Source organism: Mustelus asterias, chromosome 23, assembly GCF_964213995.1.
Source record: "Mustelus asterias chromosome 23, sMusAst1.hap1.1, whole genome shotgun sequence".
In the NCBI taxonomy this organism is placed as follows: Eukaryota; Metazoa; Chordata; class Chondrichthyes; order Carcharhiniformes; family Triakidae; genus Mustelus; species Mustelus asterias.
In genome coordinates, this window is record NC_135823.1 from 34607242 (window position 1) to 34622551 (window position 15310).

The 15310-nt window shown below is 41.9% G+C and overlaps 1 protein-coding gene across 1 annotated transcript in view; it reads left to right on the top strand.

Moving 5' to 3' along the window:
- drc3 (dynein regulatory complex subunit 3) overlaps positions 1–15310 on the top strand; it is a 45088-nt gene that overhangs the window by 15567 nt on the left and 14211 nt on the right. The window contains exons 6-8 of the mRNA XM_078240248.1: positions 4070–4189; positions 7297–7409; positions 10344–10518. Of these exons, the coding sequence (XP_078096374.1) occupies positions 4070–4189; positions 7297–7409; positions 10344–10518 (408 nt within the window). The remainder of the gene's footprint in view (positions 1–4069; positions 4190–7296; positions 7410–10343; positions 10519–15310) is intronic.

The following is a 15310-nucleotide window of genomic DNA, read 5'->3' on the forward strand; positions in this document are numbered from 1 at the left end:
GAATTTCTGCCTTCAGCTTCCTAACTCTTCTCACTTTCTCCGGGCAATTTTTTTTTCTGAGCCTCTGCTTCTGGAGCTTCTTTTCCAGTCAGAATGTTTCTTTGAATTTTGCCTCTGTCTTCCAGTATTTTGGTTTGTTCCTGTATTTTAGTGGGGTTTGGGATGTTTTTCCACAAGCTGCCACCATATTGTGAGGTGTTGGTTACAGTAGCTCTGAAGTATTTTCTTCTTGTTCTTTCACGGGATGTGGGCATGGCTGGCAGGGGCAGCATTTGCTGTCCATCCCTAATTGCCCTTAAACTGAATGGCTTACTAGGCCTTTACAGAGGCCAGTTAAGAGTCAACCACGTTGCCTTGGGTTTAGAGTTACTTGTAGGCTAGACCAGGTAAGTTCTGGCACTGTTCCTTCCTTAAAGGTCATTGATGAACCAGATGGGCTTTTACAACAATCAACAATTATTTCATGATCATCATTAGACATTTAATTCCTGATTTGTTTGTGCTGATCATAAGTACTCTTACAACTATTTACATATATACAGAGAAGGGTACAAGCTAGGGGCTGAGTCCGTGCTGCTGGTACACATGGCTCTGTCCAGCACCACACTGAACACTGGGTGCGGTCATGTGTTCTCTTAGATTACTGTGTAGCTGGTACTATATTCAGTAGCACATTAACCCTATATGTGCTGCACCCTTAGCTTTCAAGAAATATTTAAAGCTCTGAGTTTTCACCATTTTTTTTCCCTAACCACCTCCTCTCCTGACTACATTGAATCCTTGCTGAGATGTGATTTTAACAATGGTAGCCATTCTCCAATACTCTAGTGCTATTCTACATATTGTTATGATCATTGTAGAGACTGAAAACTTTTAAAAAGAGATATGAATTTCCCAGTGACCTTAATAGTGTCACACAAGATTTCACATTTTAAAATTTTTTTTACTGTAACAAACAAACTAAAATCAACATTGACCAACATTAATTAGTTGGCAACCAATACATTAAACTACAGGAAAAGGCATTCCTTATTAACATCTTAACACGGCCAAAAACCTGCGCCATGTTTTCTTTATAATCCTTGTTTCTTTGAATAGGGGCTCCATCCTCACCAGCACTTCAATTGGTGATTAACCTCAAAAGCAGTCCTTTTCCTCTGGCTGGCATAGCAGCATCTGCTCTGTCTTCCCCAAATCTGATTTGATTTATTACATTCACATGTACTATGATACAGTGAAAAGTATTCTTTCTTGCATGCTATACAGACAAGGCATGCCGTTCATAGAGAAGGAAACGAGAGACTGCAGAATACAATGTTACAGTCATAACTAAGGTGTAGAGAAAGATCAACTGAGTCCGAGGTAGGTCCATCCAAAAAAGCTGTTTTTGAGTTGGTTGGTACGTGACCTCAGACTTTTGTGTCTTTTCCTGACAGAAGAAGGTGGAAGAGAATATGTCCAGGGTGCATGGGATCCTTGATTATGCTGGTTGCTTTTCCGAGGCAGCGGGAAGGGTAGACAAAGTTAATGGATGGGAGGCTGGTTTGGGTGATGGACTGGGCATCATTCACGACCCTTCGTAGTTTCTTGCAGTCTTGGGCAGAGCCGGAGCCTAAAAGTCGCTGAAGGTCTCTGAGTCTGGATGTAGCATGGCCAGTGCTTCTTTCTTTGTGGCCTGGTGTTGAAGCTTCCATCTTACTTTGAATACATTTCAGTTTGAGTTTCTGGCTCCATAACAGGCGGGTCCCATGGGTTTGTCTCATGGCAGATTCAGTATGAGATTTCTTGGGTCTCCAATTATTCCATTTTATATTGAATTAAAGGAGACAGTTTAAATGGCCAGCGTTCATAACAATATGTGAGCCTAAACCCTAAGTGTTTATCCGCCATTTAGGTGTAGAAGTTATTTCAGACAAGCCCAACCTGCAGGCTATATGTAATAAATATAAATACTTTCTTTACATTCAAATACTTTTTCAACATTAAGATTTAGGGGCCACCAAGCACAAATTATTTTTAAGAAAAGAACAAAATCTCCCCAATGCCTCAGTGGTTAAGCTCATAAATAAATGAACCACACAGAACCAAAATGGCTCATGTTCCATCCTCGGACTATGTTGAATTAGCTGATCTCAGCAACAGCACTGATGGAACACTGCAGTTGGCCTCAGTACCTTTAATTAAGGAAGAATGAAATAGACCTGAGTACCAGCTGTTGATTTCTCTCCAACAATCCCAGGGTTGGGAATTGTCAAGAGAAAACAAAAATGGGATCGGTGATGAGGCCTTCTGTGATCGAATAGTTTGTATCATATGAATCATAGAATTCCTACAGTGCAGAAGGAGAACATTTGGCCCATCAAGTCTGCACTGACCACAATCCCACCCAGGCCCTATTCCCATAACCCCACATATTTATCTTGCTAATCCCCTGACACTAGGGTAATTTAGCATGGCCAATCAATCTAACCTGCACATCTTTGGACATTCAATGGCTAGGCTCAAATCAATGGCCACCATGAACCCATAAACCCACAAAGAGCCCATTTCTATCAGCAGTGAAAAGGAGAGAAGTTAACAGGAATAGGAGTACTGTTTTTATAACTCAGTCATACTGTATTCTTGACTTTAAGTAAGTAAATTATGCCTTCTATACAGCATCACTATTACAGCGGGACAGAGAAGGGGAAAAAATAGTACATATTTTTAGACTATTAGAGATGTAACATATTGTGCTCAGGGCTCATGGGGAATGTGGATAAACAGGTTAAAATCTGCCACCCAGAATTCCAGACCTCATCCATGCCCCTGTGGAGTGGTGCAGGTACAGACTTGGCTCAACACAAGGGAGGAGAGAATGCCATCCTGTACATTCCAAGTGTCAGCTGCTGCTCAGATGGTAGCATCATTGCCTCTGAGTCAGAAGCTTGTGAGTTCAAGCTCCACTCCAGACTCTTGAGCACAAAGTCTAGGCTGACACTCCAGTGAAGTGCCAAAGGAGTGTTACATAAGAACATAAGAAATAGGAGCAGGATTAGGCCATCTAGTCCCTTGAGCCTGCCCCGCCATTCAATAAGATCATAGCTGATCTGATAGTGGTTTAGTTCCACTTACCCGCCCGCTCACCATAACCCTTAATTCCCTTATTGATCAGAAATCTATCTACCTGTGACTTAAACATATTTAACGAGGTAGCCTCCACTGCTTCAATGGGCAGAGAATTCCAGAGATTCACTACCCTCTGAGAGAAGAAGTTCCTCCTCAACTCTGTCCTAAACTGACTCCCCCTTATTTTGAGGCTGTGTCCTCTAGTTCTTGTATCCTTTCTAAGTGGAAAGAATCTCTCTGCCTCTACCCTGTCTAGCCCCTTCATTATCTTATATACCTCTATAAGATCTCCCCTCAGCCTTCTAAACTCCAACGAGTACAGGCCCAATCTACTCAATCTCTCCTCATAAGCTAACCCCCTCATCTCTGGTACCAACCTGGTGAACCTTCTCTGTACTCCCTCCAAGGCCAATACATCCTTCCGCAAATAAGGGGACCAAAATTGCACACAGTACTCTAGTTGCGGCCTTGAGTGTTGCACTGTCAGAGGTGCCGTTTTTTGAATGTGCTAACCCAAGGACCCATGTGCTCTCTCATATGGATATAAAAGACTCAGACCATTATTTCAAAAAGAGCAGAAGAGTTCTCCCCAATGTCTTAGCAAACATTTATCCCTTAACCAACATCACAAAAACAAATTATCTGGTCTGTATCATATTGCTGATTCTGAGACCTTGCTGTGCACAAACTGGTTGTCACATTCCCTGCATTATAACAGTGACTACACTTCAAAAACAACTTATTGACTATGAAGCATCTTAGGACATCCTGAGATCGTGAAAAGTTCAACTTAAATTCAATTTTTTAAATTTTGAGACATCTAACTTCACAAAGCTTTAGGAGCAGTTATCTATCACGTGCTGGACGTTGATGGTAACCAACTCAAAGAAGTCAAAGAAATTAGAAGGGAAGAAAAAATAGTTTGCAAAAATCATGAATTGAGAATTTTTATTTGTTAAAGAAAGAAATGGCTTTGGGAATGCATCGTAGTGCTGTTGCGAATTTGGTGTACCAAGAAGAGCAGATATTTAAAAACCTTGAGAAGATTAAGTTGCAAGAAGAAGAACTGGCTTTACACAAGGTAAGCAAACCTCTTGTATTATAAGTTAAGCAGTGCAACCAGCAAATGATTTTCATTCAAATATTTTCTTGGCAAATGTTCAGTTCCTTGTAATTGTTACTTTATTTTAGATTAATTATTGAATCAACTGATATTGTTCAAGAAGGCACAAAAATTAGCCTCAAAGGGAAAAATCAAATCAAATGCATTTTTCATGCCTAACCCCTGTCCAGTGCCAGCTGCTAGAAAATACATGTATGTGTGAGGATGTTATGTGAGAACAAAGTCTGACACCATTGTGATGCCTCCCCACAGTTGAATAGCAAAATTTTGATAGATGTAATCGACTGTGATGTCGAGAGCCACTTACTTAAACTGAGCATTGGTAAGTGGTTATTAAGTTTCACTGGGACTACTTGGTTCCCGATCTCATAAATGTACAAAAAAGCTGAATTCCAGAGGCAATGTTGGAATGACTGCCCTTAACATCAAGACAGCATGTGATATCAATGAGCCTGAGCAAAATTGGTAAATGGGAATCAGGGGTAAAACTCTTCACTGGTATAAGTCATACCAAGCACAAAGAAAGATGGCTGTGGTTGTCTGAGGCCAATCATCTCAACCTCAGGACCCTGCCACAGGAGTCCCTAACCTTCAGAAGTGCGGTTGGTTGCTGATGATTGCACATTGTGCAGTACCTTCCACAATTCTTTAGTTATGTAAGTAGTCTGTGCCTGCATGCAGCAAGACCTGGATCACATTTAGGCCAGGGCTGATGTGCAAAGTAACGTGCCTGCCACAACAGGGGAAAATCTAACCATCTCCCTTTGATCTACAATGGCATTAACATAGCTGAATCCCTGACCATCAGCGTCCTGGGGATTATTGTTGACCAGATATATAACCGGATCAGCCTTATAAATAGCGCACTAAAAGAGCAAGTCAGAGGTTAGGAATTTGGGAGTGGGTAACTTTCCCTCCTGATTCCCCAAAACCTGTCACCTTTTACAAGACACAAGTCAGAGAATACTCTCAAGTACCAGTTTTTTTAAAAACCTACCACGGAGGGTGGTCTTAGTTCTCAAATTCCATTGCTAGACACATCATTTTGTGAATCCAAAAGACCCTTTTCCCATTCCTCCACCTCAATTCAACTGGGGACAGGGAGGTGTGGAACATACAAGAATACTCTCCACTTGTCTGAATGAGTGCAACTCAAACAACACTCAAGAAGCTTGACAACATCCAGAACAAAGCAACCCACTTGATTGGCATCCTAAGCAGCACCTTAAACATTCACACTCCCTACCATCACACAGTGCCAGCAATGTGTACCATATATCAGATGCCTTGCAGCAACTTGCCAAGCCTTCTTCGACTGCACCTTCCAAACCTGCAACCTCCACCACCACAGGAACAAGGGCTGCAGGTCATGGGAATACCACCATCTGCAAGTTTCCCACACATCAATCTGAGTTGGAAATATATCGCCCGTTCCTTCACTTGGATAACTGCTGCACAGCAACATTCTGGAGGTAGCACATCCATTTTCCCACCTGGGAAGATGAAGGTAGATTTATTACCAGGCATTATTGCATTCCCTGTGATCACATAGAACATTCCAAACATCATCAAGTATTTAGAAATATATTGGAAAGATGGGAGACATGTTTAATTTTGCATTTGATCATTTATATTTTTCCCAACTAATGTCTAAAAATTCCTTAAGTATTTAAATGAGTGTTGTTGCTGACCGTAGTCCTGCAAATTGGAAAAAAAAATGATTATGATAAAAACAGAACAAGCTACAGAACATTTGCAGATTCTCCAATTCCAATGGAAATTCAAATTCTCAAGTCCACCAAATGTAACTCCCTACGCTCTTCCCTACCCGCATACTCACTTGTTGCAAATTGAGTTGGGACAGGGGGAAGAGGGTCTTCTGGATTCCCCAAGATGTTACATCTAGCAATGAAATTTGAGAACTAAGACCACCCTCTGTGGTAGGTTTAAAAAAACCTGGTATCTGAAGCTGGTGGGTCTGCAATGCACCAGGGCACAACTGATTGACTAGTCAATGTTGTTCTCTATTGGAACCACGGAAGGGCAGACCTGCCAACATTTGCTGGGATTCCTTCCACACAGTTTCAGATAATCCTGTAACCAGACAAAGACTGTGTGGGTAGGCATCCTACCTGGGAAGCAGTGGGAAATTTGCCAGCCTCTGTATTAGGTTAAAGCCCAGTAGTGCCCTCACAGGTCATTAAGTCTGCACTTTCTACTGACTTGTACAGAAACTTTGGTAGTGTAGGGAGAGAATGTGTTTCACATCAGACAAACATAAACTTCTGCCTGGATTCCTCAGGAGTTTGATTTGGACACTTTCGAAAAGAGTGCATGTGTCAGCTCAGATAGTTACAAAGATTTCACTTGATTGGTGTGTAGATAAATGTACAGCATGATTTGTTACTGACAAATAACATCTGTGGTTTGTTCCTAAGTCAGTTCCCTTAAGTTATTATAACTTTTTAAAGTTATTGTCGTCATTCTTGAACAATATTTTGTTCTAACATTTTGTTCTAAAATTTCAATATCCAACTTCTTTGTAAAAATTAAGGTGAAGTACATCATACTCTCTCTTTCCTTTCTAAATTCCATTTTGTGTCTTTCCTACATTGTTAACAGTCAAAGGAAAAGAAAATGGGGATAAGAATTGGAAGTAAAAATCAAGTGTAGAAAATGTTACATAAAGAGATCCAATTACGAAACAGTTCAAGAAACCTCCCAGTTTGTATAAATGAATCATTTGGGTAGCTCATTAATCCCAAAGCATTAACTTGTGTTAATCTGAACAAAAACATAAAGTTTGGTGACAGAATTATGCACACAGGACATGCCAAGAGGTCCAGTGGTTTTGTGTTATTGCTCAGCTGAGGTAAGCATTTTTCACCGTATTAAAATTGCTCTACAAGTGAGGAACACCCAAATTGCTAATGCAAACATTTGTACAGTTCTGCGATTCTTTAATCACTCCATTGGAATTTGAAGTTGTGCTCAGAATTGGACCATGGCATCTTGTGTGCTGGAGCATGTGTTTTTTGATCTAATAACTTCTTTCTTTATTTAAGGCTGCCTATGTAGAATATCTGAATGGACCTGGTCTGTTTAACACTATGTTTTCAGAAGATCACGAAGCACCAAAGATTTTAATGTTACCTGGAGTGTCAGAATTTGTGGAAATATATCCCTTTACATGTGTCATATGTGGATTAAGCACATTAATGCAGCACCATTGTTACCTCCAACCTTATTACATTTGCTTCATCTTAATTTAATATTTACTTTACAAAGTCACACACTAGAACAATTTTGTGCAAGTACTTAGTAAATCCCAAACCTTCAAAACAATTCTAGCCCAACCCTGTCGACTTCCAAAGGACATCACTGCACATTCGCTGATCAGGAGTGCTGAGAGCAATGATAGTTCCCGTATTGTCGCTCTGTGTTCCTGCTTAACTGATTCATGTGACTCAGCTGCTGATTGAATTAACTCAGAGTCATTGTGGGAGACTCCACTGGTGAAATTTCTAATGTTGCAAGGAATGAACTGAGCCAATATTGATCCCTTAATCAACAAAAAAATCTAGTCATGATCACACAGTTGTTTATGAGAACTTGCTGTGCACAAATTGGCTGCTGCATGACAACAGTAATTACCCTTCGAAACTACTTCATTTGCTGTAAAGTATTTTGTATGCCTGGGGTTGTGAAAGGCACTATTAGAAACTTACAAATAAACCAGCATCTCCTTAAACTTCACTTTTAGAATCTGGTAACTGGTTAAGATAGGGAAAAGCCAAGCCTTACTGAGCAGGAAAATACCACATGTGATAATCATTCTGTGCAGAGTTAGCTGATCTCAGCTCGGGCTGGATGTCTCTGTGCCCTGGAATAGGGAGGAGAAAATCAGCCAAGGTTCCAATTCCTGATCATTATCTGCAGATCCTCATTAGAAATGGGTGCGTATGGATGCCAGATGGAGACAAAATCAATTAAATATTTATCAGATACTCTACTGCTTTCTGCAGTCGAAGATTCCAACACCAGGAGACGTCAGCCTATCGGATTGGCCTCTGGACAGGAAAGCTAACATTGAACTTCTCCATCCCTTACTTGATTGGGGTGAGTCAGAAAGGTGAAGGGCTCTCCAACTGCACCTTCCCATTTGATTAGATAGTCCACACACCTCTCAACCCATTCCTGGTGGGGAGCAATTAAATTTCACCCAAAGCGTGAAACATGATTGACAAACATGTTCCAAGGAGGGCTTTTATAACGTGCTATTGCACCCTAAGTAAATGATTAATTGACAGTGGTCTTTGGCTGTTCATTGTTTGTTGTGGCACAGATGTTAATTAATTGAGGCCAAATGGCGTAGTGGGAAACCAGACATCAATCCTTTTTTTTTAATACTAGATTTATATACAGAAAACATCATTACATATATCTGCCTCCTCCCTAACTGACATCCAGTGACCCGGAAGTCTTTCCTTATAAAATTTTGTTTGATTAATCTTACTAAGTTTTTGAGGAGGTAACCGAGACAGTAGTGGTGTTGTGTTACAGATCATTTAGGGAGTTGATGTGGCAACATGCACTTTTACATGCATATTGTAGTCTGGAACTATGAGTAGTGAGAGTAGAGGCTTCAACTTTCTTTGCATCACATGGTTGACCAAGAATTTCTCCTGCTGTTACTGCCTACGAATAGCATGTGTTCGAAGGACTTGCAGCTTGATTATTAACCTGTTTGGACATGTATCTTCTTTGGCCATCAAGTCACTGGGTGGGATTCAAGCCCCTCTTAAAAGGACACTACAACAAAAACAGAACTTGAAAAGGAAACTTATCAAAATTAAGTTAAAATAATTTTTTTAGGGAGATAATGCACTCCAGTTCCTTTGGCGCCACTGGTCATGGAAGGCCTCAAGCATACCAGTGGATACCATATGTTCCCTCTCGAGGGATACTCAAGCATGACAGTATTTCTTTATACACTTCTTTTGGAACCAATAAAACAAAATGAACAAGTAAACTAATTAAATTGACAGCCCCTTAAAGGGGGAAGTGTTTCCTAACTATGTTAAGGATTGTAGGTTTTGAACAAAAAGAAAAAAGATGCGGTTTGAAGACATATATTCAAAGTAACAACACCAGGTTTATTGCAGGAGCTGTTGCCTGTACAGAGTAGAAAATGAAACTAACATTCCAATGATATCATCATCAAATCATGTGACCAATTCTTAAAACAATCATACAACCACTTAAATATGTAAGTGACAGCAATAAAAATAACGTGTCAAAAGGAAACTTAACTAATTAAATTAAAACGTCGTTCTCGGCAGTGATGATGCACCCCAGCCCTCGCAGTGCCCACTGGTCATGGAAGGTTTGAAGCCTACCCATGGACACAGCATGCTCCCTCTCCAAAGCCTTCAGGTCACCCTTTCTTTATACTCTTTTGAGGTTAAACAATACAGGTGGGTAAATTAACAAATTAAAGTGACAGCCCCTTAAAAAGGTCCTGCAACAAAAGACAAATCTTACAGGAAACTTATTAAATTAAATTAAAACATGGTTTTGAGGGCCAATGATGCCCAATGGTGCCCGCTGGTCACAGAAAGCCCCTATTTATACTCTTTTTAATGAAAAATAAGCTGTAAATTATATAAATGAGAGGAGGTGACAGTCTCTGGTGACCCTTTATATGCTTTTAATAAAATAATAAATTAAATAATTAGAAATGACAGTGATGGGGCACTGTAGCAGAAAGATATCAAAGCAAACTTACAGAATCAAACCAAAGTGTCATTACCAGGGGTGATAATGCACCCCAGATACTTTATTTTAAATATGCGTTCAAGGTACTTAATCAATGTCCTTTACCTGTATATCCTTGACCTTGATAATAAAATTAACATACTATTAACAACAGAACCAACACCACAGAAACTCAAAGATAAGCAGCATGATTACAGTAAAATATAATAAGGACAAAAAAAAACAAAAGGCAGTTAATTATTGGCAAAAGTTGCATTTTAGAAAATAAAATTCAACTTTCAATATTATATCATTTATAATCTACATATGACAAACATCCTTGACGATTTACCACATATAAGGCTGAGTTCACGAACATTTGCCAGAAGCTCTTTGACTATGGTCTCAAAGGGTTTGACACACGTGAGAAGGAACTGGAACATTTTTTGGAATGCCTGCAAGAAGCAATTGAAGATAACCAGCAAAAAGGAGTAAAAATCATCAAGGAATTTGAGGAGATGAACAAAGAGGTAGGAAGGAATCAAAGTAAAAACAAAAAAAAATGGAACAAGTCAGTTAGCATTTGTAAATAGAGCAAGATTATTGGTGTTGAAGAGTGGAACTGATGTGTTAAAGTGTATTTTAAGTGAAGTATAAGACCATGGAACAGAAGAACCTTAAAATAAATAACAAGGAATGGTGAGATATCGGGCCTGATTTTATGAAAATCGGGCGCGAAATTGCGGTAAAGTTAGGCGTCGGGCCTTTAACGCGATCTGCACCCAAATTCAAGCAGATCGCGCCTTTACCGACACCCGATTCGGGTACGGGTCCAGAGACTGCAACTGCTCTCTGACCCAGGTCATCCTCTGGTCGGGGCGAGAGGGGGGTGGGAGGAGGAGAGGGGATGAGACGTCACACCCCCTCTCCTCCCCCCCAGGGGATGATCGGTCACTCCCCCCCCACCCCCAACCAGAGGATGAATGTCAGAGAGCCGCAGTCTCCGCTTTGTGCATTTTTTTTGTGCCCGGGCGCTCTGTCAGATTTTTTTCGAACTGCGCTTGCGCAGTTCAGAGCTCCGATCGGTCTGCCAGCGCTAAGCCCCAGCCAGAGCGCGGATCGGGCCGGAGCTGGTAAAATGCGTATGGGCGTGCTGGAAAGAGGATTCCAGGCGCTGATCTATTTGATGCCCAGATCCGGCCCTTCGACTCAAAATGGTAAAATTCCCCCCATCATCACTGTCAGTAAATGAGACCAGTGTTGCCCCCATATTACCTATATGGCTCCACCTTGTAGACTTGCACAGACTAGTTCTCATGTATTTAATTTGTACAATTATTTTTATGAAATGTTTAAGATCGACAGGCTTGCTTACTTAGTAAAGGCACCAGCTGGTGTGATACAGAGCCATACAAACCAGGAAAATACCAAATTTCATCCTGGCCTATGCTGAGTTTGCAGAATTCAACCAAGCCACTTAAGTGCACGAGCAATCGAGGCTGAGTCTTGATTGATTTTCTCCTGCTGCACTGTTGAGCTACTGAAGCCAGTGTAGCAAATACTCTGCTGCTTAAAATGAGATTTCTTAAGTCTGCAGAGACTAGAAGTAAAACCTGGCAACTTCCTGGTTGCTGTATGTTTTAAATGGGCAGAGCTATTACCCAAAGATCAGTAAGAAGTCTCACAACACCAGGTTGACATCCAACAGGTTTATTTGGTAGCACAAACCACTAGCTTTCAGAGCACTGCCCCTTCATCAGGTGAGTGGGAGTTCTGTTCACAAACAAGGCATATAAAGACACAAACACAATTTACAAAATAATGGTTGGAATGCGAGTCTTTACAGGTAATCAAGTCTTAAAGGTACAGACAATGTGAGTGGAGAGAGGGTTAAGCACAGGTTAAAGAGATGTATATTGTCTCCAGCCAGGACAGTTAGTGAGATTTTGCAAGCCCAGGCAAGTCATGGGGGTTACAGATAGTGTGACATGAACCCAAGATCCCGGTTAAGGCCGTCCTCATGTGTGCGGAACTTGGCTATCAGTTTCTGCTCAGCGATTCTGCATTGTCGTGTGTCATGAAGGCCGCCTTGGAGAACGCTTACCCGAAGATCAGAGACTGAATGCCCGTGACTGCTGAAGTGTTCCCCAACAGGAAGAGAACACTCTTGCCTGGTGATTGTCGAGCGGTGTTCATTCATCCATTGTCGTAGCATCTGCATGGTCTCCCCAATGTACCATGCCTCGGGACATCCTTTTCTGCAGCGTATCAGGTAGACAACATTGGCCGAGTTGCAAAAGTATGTACCGTGTACCTGGTGGATGGTGTTCTCATGTGAGATAATGGCATCTGTGTCGATGAGGTTGCTCTTGCAGAGGTTGCTGTGGCAGGGTTGTGTGGTGTCATGGTCACTGTTCTTCTGAAGTCTGGGTAGTTTGCTGTGGACAATGGTCTGTTTGAGGTTGTGCGTTGTTTGAAGGCAAGAGGTGGGGTTGTGGGGATGGTCTTGGCAAGATGTTCGTCTTCATCGATGACATGTTGAACGCTCCGGAGAAGATGTCATAGCTTCTCCACTCCGGGGAATTACTGGACGACGAAGGGTACTCTGTCCGCCGTGTCCCGTGTTTGTCTTCTGAGGAGGTCGGTGTGGTTTTTCGCTGTGGCGCGTCGGAATTGTCGATTGATGAGTCGAGCGCCATATCCTGTTCTTATGAGGGCAAGTTTCAGCGTCTGGAGGTGTCTGTTGCGATCCTCATCATCTGAGCAGATCCTGTGTTTACGGAGGGCTTGTCCGTAGGGGATGGCTTCTTTAACGTGTTTAAGATGGAAGCTGGAGAAGTGGAGCATTGTGAGGTTATCCGTGGGCCTGCGGTACAGTGAAGTGCTGAAGTGACCGTCCTTGATGGAGATGCGTATGTCCAAGAATGCATCTGATTCCGGAGAGTAGTCCATGGTGAGTCTGATGGTGGGATGGAACTTGTTGATGTCATCATAGAGTTGTTTCAGTGATTGTTCACCATGAGTCCAAAGGAAGAAAATGTCATCGATGTATCTAGTGTATAGCATCGGTTGAAGGTTCTGTGCGGTGAAGAGGTCTTGTTCGAACCTGTGCAGCTGAGTCTCTCACAAAGCTGAGAGACTTTGCCGTCGCATCTCTCTCACACTTCTCAACCACCTCATACAGCAGCTCTACAGCAAACGCCCGCATCCTGGAAACCGACACCCAAAGACCACCAGGGGCAATATACTGAACTGGTCTTTCACTGAACAAGATGGAGGGAATACATGTTGTTGACTTTTAAAATATTGAACAGCATAGATGTGTTGAAGTAAACCAGATTTTTGATTTGGATGATGAATGCAGAATTAAAGTTTCAGCTGCGTCTCAGTTGCACCATTCGCCTCTGTGCTAGATGTTTGTGGGTTCAAGTCCCAGAGACTAAGATTCAAAATCTAGGCTGACTGACACTCCAATGCAGTACTATGGAATGTTCACCGTCAGAGTTGAATCAAAGGCATGTCTGCCCTCTCAGGTGGAAGTAAAAGCCCCAGACACTATTTCGAAGAAGAATATGGGGGTTCCTCTCTGGTGTCTTGGCCAATATCAACACCTAAAAACATTATCAGATAGCTATTAGTGGCATCTTACAGTGTACAAATTGGCTGATGTGTTTCCTACATTGAAAAGGACTTCATTAGTTGTAAACACTTTAGTTCAGCCTCAGATCAGGAACGATGCTATGTAGATACAAATCTTTATTTTAGAGAGCACGAGCACAAAATTAGCAAGTTCTGTGTAATTTTATTTTCTTATAAACATTGTCCCCACAGGGTGCAGTATAGTATGAGATAAAGAGTAAATTAAGTTAAGGAGATCCACAGATGTGAGGGTGGGATTACAGTCTGTACTAATCATACCTTCATCTGGATGAAGTTGACTGGTTAGGCTGAGTGGCCTTTTCTCACTTCGGGCTTGATGTTCTTTCTGCCTTTTGGGGCAGAATTTTAACTGAAGAGGTTGGGAGGACTTGAGTGTTGGCATTGGAGTAAATCGCTATAAATTGTTGGTGTGTTGGAAGCCTGACATAATCCCATCCACAAATGATTTTTACCAGGTCATGTTTCTCGATGTACGGAAATTCCTCATGAAGTTGTTGGGTCAGTTGCTTAAATATTTAAGTATCCAACTAATTTTGGCTTTAACCAAGAATTCTAGTTTTAACAGCCAATGCACAGGCTTTTTGCACCATGTATAACTTGCCAGGGTCAACAAGGCTAGAGCAGGTGGAGGGTCATTGATCTCTGAAACTGTTAGGATAGAACTGCTGCCTTGCAAATGGGAAAGGCATATAGGACTTCACTGCCTTGGACATAATTTCCAACTTTTGGAAGTCATTTCAGCAAACTTGGAGTTTGTTCGCCTTGATCTGCAATTACCTGCTATCAGCCTTCACTGCAGCATGGGAGAAGCTTATGTAGATATACCATGTTCTTTTAATGAGAAACAAGAGAAGCATTTGCACCAGCAGGAGCAACAACACCAACAGTGGCTGCCTTCTCTCCAGGCGCATGCTGCTCCACAGATTAGAGGTGATGGACATAGAGCTGCAGCTCAAAGGAGGTGATACAAACAGCAGAGTGCACAGGCGGAGGAGGATCAGCTTCCTTCAGATGACGGAGCAACAGTATCTCAGGAGACACAGGCTTTCAAGGCAGAACATTGCTGCCATCTGCTGCCTCCTTCCAAAAACATTAAGAAGTCTCACAACACCAGGTTCAAGTCCAACAAGTTTATTTGGTAGTACAAGCCACAAGCTTTCAGAGCACTGCTCCTTCATCAGGTGAGTGGGAGTTCTGTTCACAAACAAGACATATAAAGACACAAACTCAATTTACAAAATAATGGTTGGAATGCGAGTCTTTACAGGTAATCAAGTCTAAAGGTACAGACAATGTGAGTAGAGAGAGGGTTAAGCACAGGTTAAAGAGGTGTGTATTGTCTCCAGCCAGGACAGTTAGTGAGATTTTGCAAGCCCAGGCAAGTCATGGGGGTTACAGATAGTGTGACATGAACCCAAGATCCCGGTTGAGGCCGTCCTCATGGAACTTGGCTATCAGTTTCGTGTGTCATGAAGGCCACCTTGGAGAACGCTTACCCGAAGATCAGAGGCTGAATGCCCGTGACTGCTGAAGTATTCCCCAACAGGAAGAGAACACCTGGTGATTGTCGAGCAGTGTTCATTCATCCGTTGTCGTAACCTGGCCTTCTAAGAAAGCCAGGTTAGCATGCATTGCCATTGACTGTCAAAGTCATCACTGTCC